The 16774-nt window shown below is 46.4% G+C and overlaps 1 protein-coding gene across 1 annotated transcript; it reads left to right on the top strand.

The window, feature by feature from the left end:
* The first annotated feature begins 1786 nt into the window (after positions 1-1786).
* On the top strand, positions 1787-15974 carry LOC113017475 (dynein heavy chain 5, axonemal-like). The gene is made up of 7 exons (XM_026160625.1): positions 1787-1884; positions 2249-2349; positions 4288-4476; positions 4544-4618; positions 4740-4829; positions 13826-13888; positions 15412-15974. Exons 2-7 carry the CDS (start codon positions 2308-2310, stop codon positions 15532-15534), a joined length of 582 nt encoding a protein of 193 aa, XP_026016410.1. The 5' UTR covers positions 1787-1884; positions 2249-2307; the 3' UTR covers positions 15535-15974.
* Positions 15975-16774: the final 800 nt, after the last annotated feature.

The following is a 16774-nucleotide window of genomic DNA, read 5'->3' as shown; positions in this document are numbered from 1 at the left end:
GGGTTCCTACAGAGCTCAGAGTGGACACACCAAGGTTCTTCTAATGAATGAAAGTCCAAACTCAAACTAGGAGGGAAAAACATTTTCAGCAACTTCAATAAAAATCCAAAGATTAGAAAAAGTGAAGCAACAATGAGTCCTAGTACAGTCCCAGCACTGACGTCCCTGCTGCTCTTTATACTGGATGTGCTGCATCACTGACTGACAGCTGATGAAGAGTCTCTGGAAACACTCGTTTATCCCCTCTGCTCTTCCTCCTTCTCTCTGCAGGTGGAGGTTGTGGCATGGTAAACAGGACGGTGTGTGTGCTGAGAGAGGAGCAGCTGTGTCCTGATGATCCAGAGAGGTTGAAGCAGCAGCAGCTTGTGTGTAGAGACGCTCTGACTGGGCCATGTTACTGGGAGGTGGAGAGGAGAGCTTCATCCAGCAGTGACTGACAGAGGAATGAAGTGCAGATGACTGTCAGTGCTGCAGAGTGAACTGCTCTGAGAACAGCTCCACTGTCAGACACAATGTAGAGTCCAGCATCAGCCCTGTGTGTCCCTCTGGATCTGACAGAGGATCATCAGTGTATCTGGACTGCTCTGCTGCTGCTCTGTCCTTCTACAGTCTCTGCACAGTCTCTGTCTCACTCTGGAAAGATTTTACAACTTGTTGTAATTACAGAACGTTAATATAATATTCAAACATGTGATCTTCTCTTTATTTCTGAATCTTTACCAAATAAAGAAAAACCAAACTAACAAACAGAAGCTGTCGTGTCCTTTTTCACCACATCTGTGAATCTTTTCTGTGTTTTTCCTCTTTTCCTCCTTCCTGCAGCTCCATCTTCATCATTCTGTGTCCAGTATATGTGAACACGTCCAAAGCATCTGAGCCTCATGTTACCCGTTTGTGTGAGTTACGCCTGTCGTTGTGTTGTGGTGTATAAATAAGGGGCAGGAGACAGCGCTGGATCTCTGAGTTCTTTACTCTCAATTTCTGCAACATCTGCAATATCTAGAAATGCAAACCTGTGAGCTGTGTGTGTTGTGCGTCTGCTCGGCCACCTCTCCTCCGGCCGTGCTGGAAGCAGCTGTGCGTTTGACAGTTTTATCGACTCGACAATAATCGAACAAATTAAATGTTCAAAAATATCAACTTAAGCACTTCAAAGTCAACAAAAAGCTTAAAACAATGAAATAATATTTCACTGACAAAACAACAGCTCATAAGAACGATACACAAAATAATACAGAAACAAACAAATAAAAGTTATTAACCAGGATCCATGTTTTTGTCACAAACACTGAATCAGCTGATTCACTCTTTATGTTTCTGAGTTTGTTTTGTGATTATAGTTCTGGTTTCTGTTTCTGTGTCTTCACTGTGTCCCACGTCTCCTTACTTTGGACTGTCTGTCCTGTCACTGAAGGTGTCTGCCCAACAAGGACGTGGTGCTGAATGCATCCAGACCCCTGCTGACTGTCTTTGCAGCTTCGGTCAAAGGTACAGTGTCCACTGTGACCCTGAGAGCAGGACACAGCCAGAGGTGAGTCAGCAGTTACAAACTAAATGCTGCTGACATGAATCAAACTGCTGGATAACCCACTGCTCATGAAAATGGCACCTTTCTGTTGCTTTTTGAGATTACTGAGAATATTTGAATTGTGACTCAGATGGCAGATCCAGGCTCTCAGCCTCCAGCTGAAACTTCCAGTCCTCCCCCAGCCAGAAGCTCTGATGCTGGGCTGAGAGACTTTGATCCTTCCCTGGATCCAGAAATCCAGGAGGGAGAATGAGAACAGGACCTCCTTCCTGATCTGGAGAGGCCTGAGGGAAAGAAAGATGGAGCAGACAGAGCTTTGAACAAATCCAAACCTCCTGAGCTTCACCTCCACAAAGGTGCAGACACTGATGCACAGATTCACATGTGACACCTGCAGCGTCCCGCTTGTGCCGCTGACATTATCTCCACTCTGATACAAGCCTCATTCACTCGCTCACACACGTTCATACAATCACCTTTTCCTCACAGTCACACACATGAATGTAATGAGGGGAACTCGGGCTTCACTGTCATTCCTCAGGATACTTTGATATGCAGACTGGAGGCTCTGTGGATGAAACACCGACTGTCTGAAGCACTCTGAAGTGTTCATGATGGACTTCATCCTGATTAACACTACAATACTTGTTAGAGGCCTTTTATATGTAATAATATTCTTTTCCATTAAAGCTCTGAACATTCTCACTCTTTCTTGACCAGGTGTGACAGGTGAAGGACACCGGCGAATAGGAGGACAGAAGCTGAGAGCCATTAGTCACATGACTTCAGCTGCTGCTGCCTCACCAACCACTGGCCCCTCGGTGAGACTAGAGTTACAGCAGTGACCACAGGAAGTGCACACGTGTGATCTAAAGCTACATGTGGGCCTGTGACCATCAGTCTTCTCACTGTGGTAGACGGGTTTGTGAGTCCCTGTGATGCTGGGAGTGTCCAGGACAGTCGCTCCTGATCGGGTCTCTCATGGAAAGCTGGTCCCAGGAATTCCTGGAAAATTCCTCCACAAAAGAGAACTGGGAACATAAGTGCAGAGTGACAGAGGTGCTCAGCAGCCCTGCTGTTATATGGGAATAGAACCAGAATAGTCGGCAACCACTTGAGTTAAGTTAGCCAAAGAGATGCGACTCAGACTGACTTCATCATGTTGGCAACGTGTCTGCATTGATAAACTCCAGTTATTGACAAATCAGAGAATAATTCCAGTCGTTCAGAGACAGATTGTGATTGTTTGGAGGATGTAATCGTTTCCCTTCAGGGAGCGTGTTGGACGCTCAGTGTCCGGGTGATTAGCTGATGCAACTACTTAGAATCAGTTTGTGAATATGAAGAAAATCAGTGCAGTCACTGGACAAACTCTGATTCTTCCTAGTTTCACTCTTGTTTCAGTCCAGTGTGACTGAGGTGGTAAAAAATGATCTGACTTTTAGCCACACAGCTGTCTGCTAGAGAAAAAGCCTTTGTGCACAACTTTCTTAAAGGCAAACGGCACCATGTTCACTGCAGCTGCAGCAAACGCAGCAAAGAGTGAAAGTTGGACTGAGAATGTTGTGACTGTTTCATGAGAAAGAGCAGGAAAACAAGCATCACACACCCAGACACAGTGCTGGGATTAGAATTAGACTTTAGAGCCAAATGTAGGACAAAAGCTTTAATATGAAAGAGGAAAACCCAACAACAGCCAGAGCATGAAGCTCAAATCTATACCAATCACCAAGAAAGCTGACAGGCCTGTGACACGTCAGAGACGCCGTTCAAATCATAAAGAAGTTGGTTTATTGACAAAATGTAAAAAACCAAAAGAATCAAGTCAACCTTCAGTTTCGAGCGAGTAGACCAATCAGGCACAGCAGCAGCTCTAGAATAAGCAACAGTTTGATGTCTTACAAACAACCTTTCATATACACACATACATATGGCTCATATGCTGTTTAAAAAGGGCTCAAAGACCCAACAGATTACACAAAGTACAAAAATACTTTCATTCAGACAACAGTCAGCTGTGCACGAGACAGAGAGCCGACTACAGTTAGTAACATGGACTCACTTTGTTTCAGACACGACACAAAGTAACACAAAGCCACAAAGAGCAGAAACATCAAAAAGGAGGCAGAGCAGCAGCAACTCTCCATGAGCTGTGAGGCTAACAGCCACCCACACTTCCTGTGATGCATAATGAAAACAACATTAACCTGAAGGATGATAACAACAGAAAGAAGTCTAAGCTAACGTTACACAGCGCTCACACAGCTCTGACTGTACAGGCCTCACACAGCTACGACCTGCATCCACAACACCTGATTCTACTGAACACAAACAAGTTAATGATATATGAGCAATCCAGGGAAGGCTTCCAGGAAGGTGAGGATCCAAAGACAGCTCTACAACAGCATCAGTCAGCAACAATGTTACTGATCACTGACTCTTTCATCCTTTTATACTCAATCAAAAAGTGCTGTGTTCACATTTGTTTCTGCTGAAATCCAGAGACTGAAAATGCGTCTTTTTAAAGTTTGAATAAACTGACTGAACTTGTCACGAGTCCAACCGTGAGGAACACTTCCCCCCATGACACATCACAGGACAACGTCTCAGTGGAGGGGGGACAGTAGCTCAGTTTAGGCAGTCACACTCAGAATCGATGCCTCCAGTCAGGGTCAAACGTGGTCCTCAGAAACCTGCAGATGTTTGGGCCAAGCTCTCACTGGTCTCTGCGTCTGTAGACTGAGCTGATGTTTCTCCAGGTGTCTGGTAAAAGGACGATGCTGCTGTCCAATGAGGCGAGGAGAGAAGTAGCCAAACAGGCGAGAGCCGTGAAGGAGGAACGGCGGGCAGCTCTGGATGCCCGACATAAATACCTGATGAGCAGGCTGGCCGACGCCGGCAGCCTGGAGGAGGCGGCGGTGGAAGACGCCATCGTCTCTGATGACAGAGTAAGTTCAGAGACGTGATCCTTCCTCAGAGTTGAACCTTTGAGTCATTAATGTCTGATTCTTCCAGTTCAGTCTGATCCATGAATTCTTTGCTGCAAACGGATCCAAGAAGCTGATTTTCTTCTATCAGGATGTCAAACAGGTAACTTTGATCACATTTCAATGACTGACACATGAAGGTCTAACCGCTCTTCATAATCTGCTGTCCTGTTTGTTGCACCGTACTTTGTATTCATATCTTTTAATATCTGCCTTTCTCCCAGAGTCTGTCCTCCCGTCAGTCTTCCTTTGTGGACGCATCAAACTCAGCTGTGGCTCAGAGGAAACTCTTCCTCACTACGGGGAACTCTGAGGTTGGCTTCAGCTTTTTATGTTTAGTTCATGTGAGAATCACAGAAAAATGCTGATATGAGTGGAAGGTTCTGCTGGGAAATTGGCAAAGAGCAGATTATTGAACAGCGAGGCAGACAGTTCATTTCAGTGATGCCAGTTTATTAGAAACGAGGACTGTGGGGCTGCTGGAAGTCAGGACGGCCGTTCTCTGGATAAACCTGACAGCTGAGGTGGAGAGCAGGATTTATCCACAGACGGCTTCTTCCAAGCAAATGTCCTGAACACACCTGAGCTGAGGGTTACACAGTGTGTCCTGTGTGATCTCTGCTTTATGGTGGTTGAATCTCACAAATGTGACCATCAGACCTGACGACTTATTTGTGATGTTTTCATTAAAAATATCCTGTCCCATGAGGAGGAGTCTCCAGGGCAGACCCAGGACACACTAGAGAGGTTATATCTCTCAGCAGGCCTGGGAATGCCTCAGTATTGTCCTGGATATGCTGGAGGAAGTGGTTGTTTAGGGAGGTCTGGGATTCTCTGCTTAGACTGCTGCACCTGTGACCCGGGACCAGATAAACAGGAAATGGATGTTTGAAATTCAAAGAAATCCTCTTTTAATAATGAGGAAAAAAGACAGCAGGAGATCCATCGCAACTAACAAAACACTTCAAACACATCAGTGCATCAACTTTAATCAACTTCATTTGGTTCAAATGAAGGAATCTAACAAAGCACTCACTAAAATGAAACACCAGTTAGTTTCCCGAGCTCAACAGGTCGAACACCTGAGTTTGGTTTGCGGTGCAGTTTTTATTTCTTCTAGATAACTTGGGTTATTTGCACAGGAAGGTTTTTTAAATGTATTTCTTAAGTACGATCTTATATGGGGGTTGATTTTATAGCATAACAGAATAATGTAATAACTCTAATAGAGTATAAAACATTTGCAGAATGAAGTACAAGGTGAAGAAAAGTCAGAACGTCCCTGTTTGAAAATACAGTCTCAGAAGGTCAGAGATGGACAAATTCAGCTACAGAAACATGTGGCCATTTTTTTAAAGCCATAGAGCATATTACAGACGACACAAAGAGCAAACACTGTAAACTTCTAACCACAGACCTCACACAGCTCACACACGTCAGAGTGAAGCTGTCATTTCCTGAAGCTTCCACACAAGAGAACTGGCAACAAGGTGGAGTCCTCATGGCTCACTAGCAGAGAAATGTGGGTGGGTGCCAGACCACATGGACTCGACTCACTTTATTTCATACAAAGGAGCAGACTAATGCTGTCATCCTTAAAGACTAACTAGAAACAAGCAGTGCGCTCGCATCGACTCGACTTGTTTTGCAAGTTTGAAGTGAGATGGTACTTTGGAGTCAGCCTCCCGAGATGATGGCTCGCTGGTTTTTGAAAAAAATCTCATATTTATACAATGAGTAGCAGACTTTCCTGACTTGCAGAGGTCAACGTCCTCCTCAGTCATGCGCCATGAGTGGCACAGATACTATTCATCAAATAACTAACATGGCCTTGATTGTTACTCCAGAGACTTATCTGCGATGTAGCTTTATAGCATTTTCATTAGCAATCGTATGATTTGTGTTACAATGACCTTTGTGGACGGGCCCGGACCCCCAGGCCTCGTCCGTGACGCCGACGGTGAGCGCAACGTTTTTGTTTTCTTGCGCTTAAAATAACCTGATCAGTGTTCTGCGGACGGTTTGTTTACATTTCTCACATCTGTGATTGTTCACACGGGTTGGACACGAGCAGAGAGGGCTTTCAAGATGAAAAAGCCAACGTGAAACTTTAACGGACGACAAAGTTTTTCAATCAAATCTCCGTCACACCCTTCCTTGACCTCATCACGTTATCCACCTTAGTCAAGGAACAGTGGTTCGGGAAAATATGCATTTGTTTTTTGGACTACTTTAAAACGTATCTCAACTAGTGATGTGCGGATCGATACTGAAATATCGATTCCTCCGATACCCGTCATTGTGTCCGGCCCCTTGGCGTGCACACTCACAACAATGGCTGAGCATAAACAGAGTCATGTGCAGACGTATTTTACCTCCACGAACAGCTGAGACGTGGTTTTCCATACATGTGGCAAGAATGTGAGGTGTTGTGGTAACACCGCTGACCTGGGCCCTGTTTCAGGAAGCCGGTTTGGAAAACCCAGAGTGAAAAACGATACTCAGGGTTGAGTAACCCCGAACTGTCCAACTCGGAATATTCGGTTTCAGAAAGGCTGATAACAAGTAGTTCAATCAACGCGGAGTTGCTTTAACCCCAAGTGAAGCGCGCGCACGAGGATACATAAAGCCCTGATTAGTGGAGCACAGATTAAGCGAGTCGCCATGGAGACGGAGGGAAAGAAGGCGCGGTCAATGTATTTTACAGCGCTTGACGCCGAAATTCTGATGGCAGCATATGCCGATAACATGCAAATTTTGCAGAAAAAAAGTAACACAGCCTCAGCTGCCAAAAAAAGGGAGCATGCATGGCAAAACATAGCCGACAGAGTCAATGCGTGAGTGTTAATTTAAACATTGATCTAGGGATTTCCACCCATTTAACACGTTATTTTATTATATTTAATTTTTTATTTTATACATTTGATTTTGTGATGATGTGAGCACAAGTGCAACCCAACAGGCCCCAAACGTTCCTGGCAGCAAGTAAAAATGAAATATAAAAATATAGTCCAAACAGGTAAGGTGTAATTGTATTATGAGCCATAGTGCTTGGACTGTTTGTCCCATGTAAATCAATTGCAGTTAGAGGCTACATTAATTTTCTTTCTGTAAGCACTTATTGAAATTATCTGAGCACATTACAAGTACATATTTGCTTACTCTGTATGCTCAAATGTGACCCGTTATAGCCAACAGAAAAAAAGCGGAGGCCCGAAAAACAGGTGGGGGTCCTCCACCACCACCACTCACAGAGGCTGAGCAGTTGGCCCTCAGCCAAAACAGTGGGCGCCCTGTGGCCGAAGGCATCTCTGCGGGGACATCCTCTGAGTCAATAACCCCGCAAGACACAAGTGCCTACATAGGGGGTAAATTCAAAATAATACATGATGTGCATACATCCTTTCTTCACAGTCACCTTTGCAGTGCGACACATTCATTTGATAAACTCTTTACCATAATGGATTATTTTGTAGTGAAGTTATTTTCCTACTGATTTTGCCTTCCCTCAGTCTTGGTTGTCTTTGAGAGCATAATGACAATGAAGTGTAAGGTGATTGGTATGTTTGTTAATTGCCATTTGGTCCCTTGTAAGTTATAAGTGACCTGTATAAACCTCATATTCTATCAGTTGATGGTGATGGTGTACTGCATCTGGTGCAGCCTCCTGTTGAGCCAGACCAACATGCAGTTGTGAGTAATACTCCACAGATTATATGAGTTTACTGTCAGCGTCCTGGGTCTGAGCAACCCAGGATCCCTGAGCAGTTATGAATTATATTATTATTATTATATGTATTTTGGTGTTGCTGCTGCTCTTCTCCATGCTTGTAGATGTGAATGTGTGTGTGTGTGTGTGTGTGTGTGTGTCTGCGGGTATGCTTGGAGGATGGAGCTCAGCCACCTGCAGGCCTGAGGGGTGTGGCCCTGCGGAAGGACTGGCCACACCCGAAGTCACACACCTGCTGCTGATCAGGCCTCGTCGGGGGAGCTACTTAGGAGAGAGTTGGAGCTCCCACCGACGCGGGATCATTTCCTTGAGACTCCACGAGGAGCGTGGAAGGCACGAAGAGCAGCGAGCACCGGGGGGTGCTGACACGGGAGCGGAGAGCACAGAGACACGAACTATTCACGCAGAGACACGACACGGGAGTCTGGGAGAACACAGGGATTTATTGTTGTTTTTGTTCCACTCTGTAAATAAACACACTGTTTATAGATAGAGCACCGCGCCTGGGTCCTCCTTTCCCCACATCCCCACGGTCTGCCAGCCAGACCGTGACAGAATGATCCCGCCACTTATGGACCCAGCGGTCTCCGAGGAGAGGCTCAGGAGGGAAATTATGGACAAAGTGTACCGCATGTGTGACTTATGGTGGGAGAAGCCTGCGGAAGGTTTGCGTCACGCCGTGGAGAGGCGGCTGCAGGAGATGCTTTTTAAATTCCCCTGGCTGGTGGACTCCCTTAATGCGGTGGTCCTGGACTTCCTACTTTCCACCCTCCACCTCCACTCTCCTCCTCAGGCTGCCCACCAGCTCGGACAGCTGGTGGATTCACTGCCTGAGACGCCGGCCCCGACGCCGACACGGAAACGACGTTCGCGCCGCCAGCGTTCCTCACCGCAGCTAAATCCACAGACATCTCAACAGCCGGCTGTGGTGAGTCATATGGACAATTCATCGTCACTCACCTCAACTGTTTACTCTGGGGCTATGTTTATACGGTCAGCTGCCCAGCCGGTAGCCAAAGCGCAGCCCGCGGCCCAGCTGGTCGCTGTACCTCAGCCTATCGCCCGGCTAGTGATCCAGCCTGACCTGCTGAATCATGCCCCGCGACATCTACCTCACCGCTTACCGTTTCATCCTGTTCACCGTCCACATCACCCGCTCAGCCATCTTCTCCACCAGCAGCAGCCTCTATTCCACTACCCACTCCAGCGGCCTTGTCCGGAGAGAGCGACCTCACCCGCGTCCAACGCCTGATGGACTGGGTAGCTCACACCACCAACACAAGGGCAAGAGTGGTGGGGTTAAACGCCATCGAGGCAATCCTGGTGGGAAATCCCTACCTCGGCCAGCTTAAGGGAGTTTCCGCCTGCCTTTGCACCCTGCATAAGGCCCGGGGGGTAGTGCAAGCTTGGGAAACCACAGACTTCGTCCAGCAGCAGCAGGAGCTCAGCAAGCCGGAGGAGCCCGCACCGCCAGCTGAGGAGCTCAGCGAGCCGGAGGAGCTCAGCATGCCCGAGCAGGAGCTCAGCGAGCCGGAGGAGCCCGCACCGCCAGCTGAGGAGCTCAGCGAGCCGGAGGATATCAGCATGCCCGAGCAGGAGCTCAGTGAGCCGGAGGAGCCCGCTCTGCCAGCTGAGGAGCTCAGCGAGCCGGAGGAGCCCGCACCGCCAGCTGAGGAGCTCAGCGAGCCGGAGGAGCTCGGCATGCCCGAGCAGGAGCTCAGCGAGCCGGAGGAGCCCGCACCGCCAGCTGAGGAGCTCAGCGAGCCGGAGGAGCTCAGCATGCCCGAGCAGGAGCTCAGCGAGCCGGAGGAGCCCGCATCGCCAGCTGAGGAGCTCAGCGAGCCGGAGGAGCCCGCACCGCCAGCTGAGGAGCTCAGCGAGCCGGAGGAGCTCGGCATGCCCGAGCAGGAGCTCAGTGAGCCGGAGGAGCCCGCATCGCCAGCTGTGGAGCTCAGCATGCCCGAGCAGGAGTTCGGCGAGCCGGAGGAGCCCGCTCTGCCAGCTGAGGAGCTCAGCGAGCCGGTGGAGGAGCTCTCGCTGCCGGCCGAGGAGGAGCTCTCGCTGCCGGCCGAGGAGGTCAGCGGACCGGAGGGACCTCCACGTCTAGCGCGGCCTCCTCGCCGTCCACGTCCGGTGCGTCCACGTCAGCGATCGGCGCGTCATGGACCTGTTGCCACGCCTCGCTGTTGCTCACCGGAGCAGCGACGTTGCCATCGGACCCGTGGCAGGCCGCCGGAGGGGCAGCGCCGCCGCCACCGGACCCGTGGCAGGCCACCGGAACCGTTCCACCGCCACCGGACCCGTGGCAGGCCACCAGAACCGTTCTGCCGCCACCGGACCCGTGGCTGGCCACCGGAGGAGCAGCGCCGCCGCCACCGGACCCGTGGCAGGCCCCCTGAACTGTTTTGCTGCTGCCGCCGGACCCGGGGCCGTCCGCCGGAGCTGCTACGTCGCCGCCGTTGGGCTCGAGGTAGGCCCCCTGAACTCTCTTGTTGTGTTGATGGGCCGCCTGTGACTGTTTGTGGCGTCTTTTCGTTTTCTTTTTGCACCGCTGCGGGATGCGCGGTCTGACTCTGAGACTGTGGACTGGGTCGGTTTGTTGTTTTGTTGTTTTTGCTTGTTTTGGTTCTGGCCCTCCGTCCTGGTTCCCCCAGCCGCCCGCCCTGGGTTGGTTGTGCTGTTTTTTGTTTTGGTTTTGGGGTCGTCGGGAGCCAACCCTTAGAGGGGGGGTACTGTCAGGGTCCTGGGTCTGAGCAACCCAGGATCCCTGAGCAGTTATGAATTATATTATTATTATTATATGTATTTTGGTGTTGCTGCTGCTCTTCTCCATGCTTGTAGATGTGAATGTGTGTGTGTGTGTGTGTCTGCGGGTATGCTTGGAGGATGGAGCTCAGCCACCTGCAGGCCTGAGGGGTGTGGCCCTGCGGAAGGACTGGCCACACCCGAAGTCACACACCTGCTGCTGATCAGGCCTCGTCGGGGGAGCTACTTAGGAGAGAGTTGGAGCTCCCACCGACGCGGGATCATTTCCTTGAGACTCCACGAGGAGTGTGGAAGGCACGAAGAGCAGCGAGCACCGGGGGGTGCTGACACGGGAGCGGAGAGCACAGAGACACGAACTATTCACGCAGAGACACGACACGGGAGTCTGGGAGAACATGGGGATTTATTGTTGTTTTTGTTCCACTCTGTAAATAAACACACTGTTTATACATAGAGCACCGCGCCTGGGTCCTCCTTTCCCCACATCCCCACGGTCTGCCAGCCAGACCGTGACATTTACAGTAGAACAGCAATGTTGTTTATTTCTTTACTACAGGAAAATAATGAAGAAACATTGACAGCTGTTACAGAGGAGGAAGCAACAGAGACACTTTATGAGGTTTACATCTTTTAATACTTTGTGTACAGGAAATACAGGCGACCAATAAAGCCAGTTGAACAAAAATCTGTTTATTCTTCTTTCAACATGTTGAGGTGATGGGTCAAAAGAAATTAGCATCCATTACTATAATGAAATGATTTGTTAGTTTGAAATGCTACAGGGAACTATGTACCTGTACATTAATGCTGTGGAAAGACTTCCTGTTCACATAGTCTCCTTCATTTACTGAAGGAGCAATGATTGGAATGTGAGTGCCATCTATACACGCCTGGGAACCCTGAAAATAAATGTACAATTTAAGTAGTAGTCCAAGTAGCACCACATCATAAATTAAGTTTTGGTCATCCTGATACCTGCAATTTTGTGGAATCCCTCTTTGATAAATCTTGTGGGTCTATGACCGGGGAACACCACAAACGAGTACAGGAGACGTTTCAGTGCAACTGTAACATTCCTGACTGCCCGACAGACGGTAGCCTTGGAAACGTGCTCAGCGTCACCAATATTATACAGAAAGCTCCCGTTTGCAAAAAACCGAAGTGCAATACAAATAATATGTAATGAAATGAGAGCATGTCCGCGATGTGTCACATGCGTAATATATGGCCTGAGGATGTTATCCAAATAACTTATAGATTGTGCTGAGAAACGGTAACGTTCGCACAGACAATCATCAGGAAATGATAAAATGTCCAAACGCGCTCTGATCACTCTCTCCCGGCGGAGAGCTCTGCAGAGAATTTGGGCTTCACGATCTACTGGCTCTTCAAGGAAGGGACACGCCATGTCTGACACTTCCTACAGTCAGGTTTCCGACAAAGGGGCGGAGACAGTCAGGGTTAGTTGTAGTAAACCTGCTAGGGGGCAGGTTAGCTTCACGGAGTGTGTCGTCATAGTGACTCACTGAGGCTTCATCTGAACTCGCTTTGTGAAACCGAAAACCCAGAGTTTTCGTTAACTCAGGGTATACTTACTCAGTTTTTCCACTAAACTGGCTTCCTGAAACAGGGCCCTGGTCAAACACCTCAGAGTGAATCATATCACAGAATATGACGAGCGTATGTTGAGGCGAACTGAAGAGGAGGAGAGGGAGAGGTGCTGCCAGGGCGAGACAGACGTCTCTCACGGAGTCCTTTAATGCTGCAGGCAGGCAACAAATAGCCACAACTTCAGGTTTTTCATTTCTATATGATAATTCTGCATCATTAAGTGATAAGAACAAGTAATCTGATGTCCTGTGATCATTACGACGCTATAATTTGAGATAAAATAAAAGATAGAGTAAAAAAAATAAGTTTTTGAACAGAGTATCGGTATCAGATCAGTATCGTCGATACCACCCTGAATTTTACTTGGTATCGGATCGGAAAGGAAATCAGTGGAAATCAAATCCTGCTTCTACAGGTGTCCAGTTCATTCACTCTGACCCCTCCAGATAAGCGTTGCCAGTTCTCACTGTGCTGTAGATCACATTTTCTTGTGTTTGGGGTTATAACGGTTACTTTTGAGGTCTGTGTTATAAAGCAAGTTAATCCTGAATTTAACTGGAGAAGACAAATTCCCACTGCGTGGTGTAGTGCACAGCCAGGCATTCTTTACATTAGTTCGTTTGACAAAACCAAAAACCTGAAAGTATTTACTTGGAGTTTGGTTTGATGAAATAAGTGCCAGAATCAGTGAATACAAATGATTCCAATGACATGAAAACTGGTCGAAGGACAAATCCCTCAAGAAAAGCACGACTAGCACATTAAGTTTTTTTGTAATCATCATCATCTCTAACACCATGCGCACAACAGTGATTTTGTTACAGAACACTAAGATAGTAAAATCTGGGAAATGATGATATTTCTTTCCAAAACTTCCTGTCTGGAAGACATTAAAGCTGCTGTGCCACCTGCAGCTTCTTTCAATCTATGTTATGTGAATATATCTTTTTTTTGGGGGGGTTTGAACATCCATTCAAACTCACTCTCTGCCTAGCAAGTCTCATTCCCTCATTTCCTTGGGGTCCAGCTTCACATACGTGGCACTGAGCCTTTTCCTTTGTCACCTCTTTCTGCTACATGCCTAGCCTCCCAGTTTCTTGGTCTATTTTCTTCATTTCGCTAACTACACTTCTTTTTCTTTGTAAATCTCTTCCTTCAAATACTTTCAAAATCACTTTTCTTTTTTCCCTTTCTTCTGTGCAGAGAAGACGTCAAACCCCTTCTTGGCAGTTTATCTCAATAAAGCTGTACTATCCCAGCCATCTGGTAAGTCTTCCCTACTACCCAGAGCCTGTTTATACTCCTGCATGTCTCTGCCTTCACTCACTTCCTCTTCTTGATGTCCAAACTCATCCTTCAAACTACCATTTGATGCTGCATAGCTGCATTCTCCCTGACACCTCCTTGTCTCCTGTCTTTTTGATTTCACCTTCTGCATAATATTTAGTTGCCCTGTGTGCAGCTTCCTCCACTTTCATATATTTCTACAAGTTCCTCCCTGTTCTTGAAGTATGTGTGCACCACGGCCATTTCCACTTGGAAAATCTGCCCCACATCTGTCTTTCTAGATTTCTCTCCTAAACACCACACCTACCCAACACCTCATAACCTCTGTTCCCTTCACCTAAATGTCCATTGAAGTCTGTGTCAATCACCACTGTAGTATGTGGTCTCTTGCACACAAAATGTGTCTACCCTCCACCTCCATAATATGAGTCCGCCAGCCCTCCCATTGCCAGTCAGAGTCCATAACAAGTCAAAAACATAAACAGCTCGAACGTATTATTTATTTAAAAGAGAGAGAGAGAGAGAGAGAGAGAGAGAGAGAGAGAGAGAGAGAGAGAGAGAGAGAGAGCTCAGTTGTCCTTGCTCTAGCATCAAGAGTCAGTGACTGGCTGTTCACTGCAGGCTCAGCAGTCCAATGGCCGATCAGCAACAAAACAAATAAAAAAATAAGACACGTTCTTGATTATGACAACAAACCACATCCAAAAAAATATGACAGCAACACTTTAAGTTTTGTGTGCATTCATCATGTGCAACTCTGCAGAAAGTCTCATGTCAAGGATGTGTGGACAGGGGGGCTATTAAAAAGTTCCAGTATACAGAATAGAAAACCATCAAATGAATGAAATAAAATCTGTTGTCACAGTGGTTTTTGAAGGAACAATTACTTCACAGATGGACAGCCTCATTATATTTTAGTTAAACCTGATGATACACACTTCACGTCACCCTAGTTACATGTTTTTATTTGCCATGTGTATGTTATCCAAGGGAGGGAAAAAATGAAAAAGAAAACTTTTGATGTGTCCAGACATTTCTTCACATCAGCTGCCAGCAACCAGTTTCAGCATGTACAACTGTTGCAGTAAGTGTGCTCATGCAGACCAACTATGCTGGTCCACTGTTCTTAATGGTGCTGCATGTTGAGAAAGAAGTGAAACAAATGTTTTGTTTAACAAGTCCACTAGTGTTAGAATAACTTGGCATTTCCAATCTGTTTCTGCTGTAGTTCAATGAAAGGTTTCAGTTACTTAAGTTTGAGAAAAAACCAAAAAACCAAATTGCGTTTACAATTGTAGTTTCATCTTGTTATAAGATATTTGAAATAAAAACAAACAAACCACAAACAAACAAACCACAAACAAACAAACCACAAACAAACAAACCACAAACAAACAAACCACAAACAAACAAACCACTACATTTTCAGAAATATTTCTGCAGTCTGATTTACAAGTATAAACTTTCTGACCAAAACGCCACAATTTCATCCCTCAAACAAGTTGTCAACTGTGTCAACGACCAATGAGGACATCACTGCTACACTTGATGATACTCACACCTTGAAAAAGTGCAAAGGTTTCCCAACAGGACTTCGACGGTTGGTCTTCTTGATCAAGCTATAATCTGTTCTCATCAAAACCACCATAAAACCAGTTTGACAGGATGATGCTGATAAATCCCTCTAGACCTTTTTGTGACAGTATTAAAAGCTTGCTGGAAATTCTCTGTACTCATATTTGTGCTCAGTATCTGTAGGAGCCATTTTTGTGTGGGTACCTCATGTATGCCACTAGGGGTCACCTTTTGTGTTACATATGGTGTGTCTATTTAAGGTAGATAGGTCATTAGCAGCAGGTGTGTTGTTGTTGGGAAGGAGCAAACAGATTGTGACCGCTGCGCTGTTATGTTAAATTGTGTTGGAATAAAGAATCTAAAGGACAAGATAAGTATGGTTTCAGTTATTGAACTAAGTTTAATACGTTTATTCATACCAGTGACATTGCATTAACCTGCCAACAAACAGCTTAGTGGCTTTAAATGTAGGCTTAGCTTCGACAGTATCTATAACACCATTAAAATGCAGTAATGGCCACACAAAAAATAAAACGTGACCATATTCAGTTTAAGCCATTTTATGTGGTTTCGTTTATACACTTGAATCACAGTAGATGATAGCTTTCTGTTTTTAAATGTCTCCATTTATTGCAAACACTATAGTTACTGTTCTGCTTTTTATAAGGTAAACTGGATATTATGGTTGCAAACGGCCCTAGAGCTCTGTTAGGGAAAATGTTCTAAAACACTTCTTCAGTAAAGACTCAGAGAAGAGAAACACACAGAACTTCTTGCTAGCAAGGGCAGCCTCCACTCTAAGAGACTCCAGTGAGAGAACTGCCCCGGTCTTTATTTTATACTCCATTGAGCGTATGTGTGTGTATGTGTGTGTGTGGGGTCAGAGTGTGGCCCCATAAACAACTTCCCTTAACCTGCTGGTCTGGAAAGTCCAACAGTTCATCTATATGTAAAGAAGCACTTAAACTAAAACAGACATAGCTACGTTAATCCTACCGTAAAGCAATAAGACAAGGTACGAGCTCTCATGCTCCCAGGACGTGGGGGTGCATTCCTGGGGTGCACACATCCTGTCACTACACAATTAATTATATGCTTCTAAGTATACATGGTTAAACATTTCCTAATACAAATAACTACAAACAGCATCCTACCATAAGCAAACTTATATCACTAAAAGATTATACTGACTACTAAATACAATTTTCCATTGACATTCCCTCCTGTTGTCAGAAAAAACTTTTAAAGTGAGATATCAGTTTGTAACATCTTGTCGTACATTTTCTGTCA

This window comes from Astatotilapia calliptera, unplaced genomic scaffold, assembly GCF_900246225.1.
Source record: "Astatotilapia calliptera unplaced genomic scaffold, fAstCal1.2 U_scaffold_131, whole genome shotgun sequence".
Taxonomy (NCBI): Eukaryota; Metazoa; Chordata; class Actinopteri; order Cichliformes; family Cichlidae; genus Astatotilapia; species Astatotilapia calliptera.
Note: the sequence above shows the minus strand (reverse complement) of the source record. Positions and strands in the feature narration are given on the sequence as shown.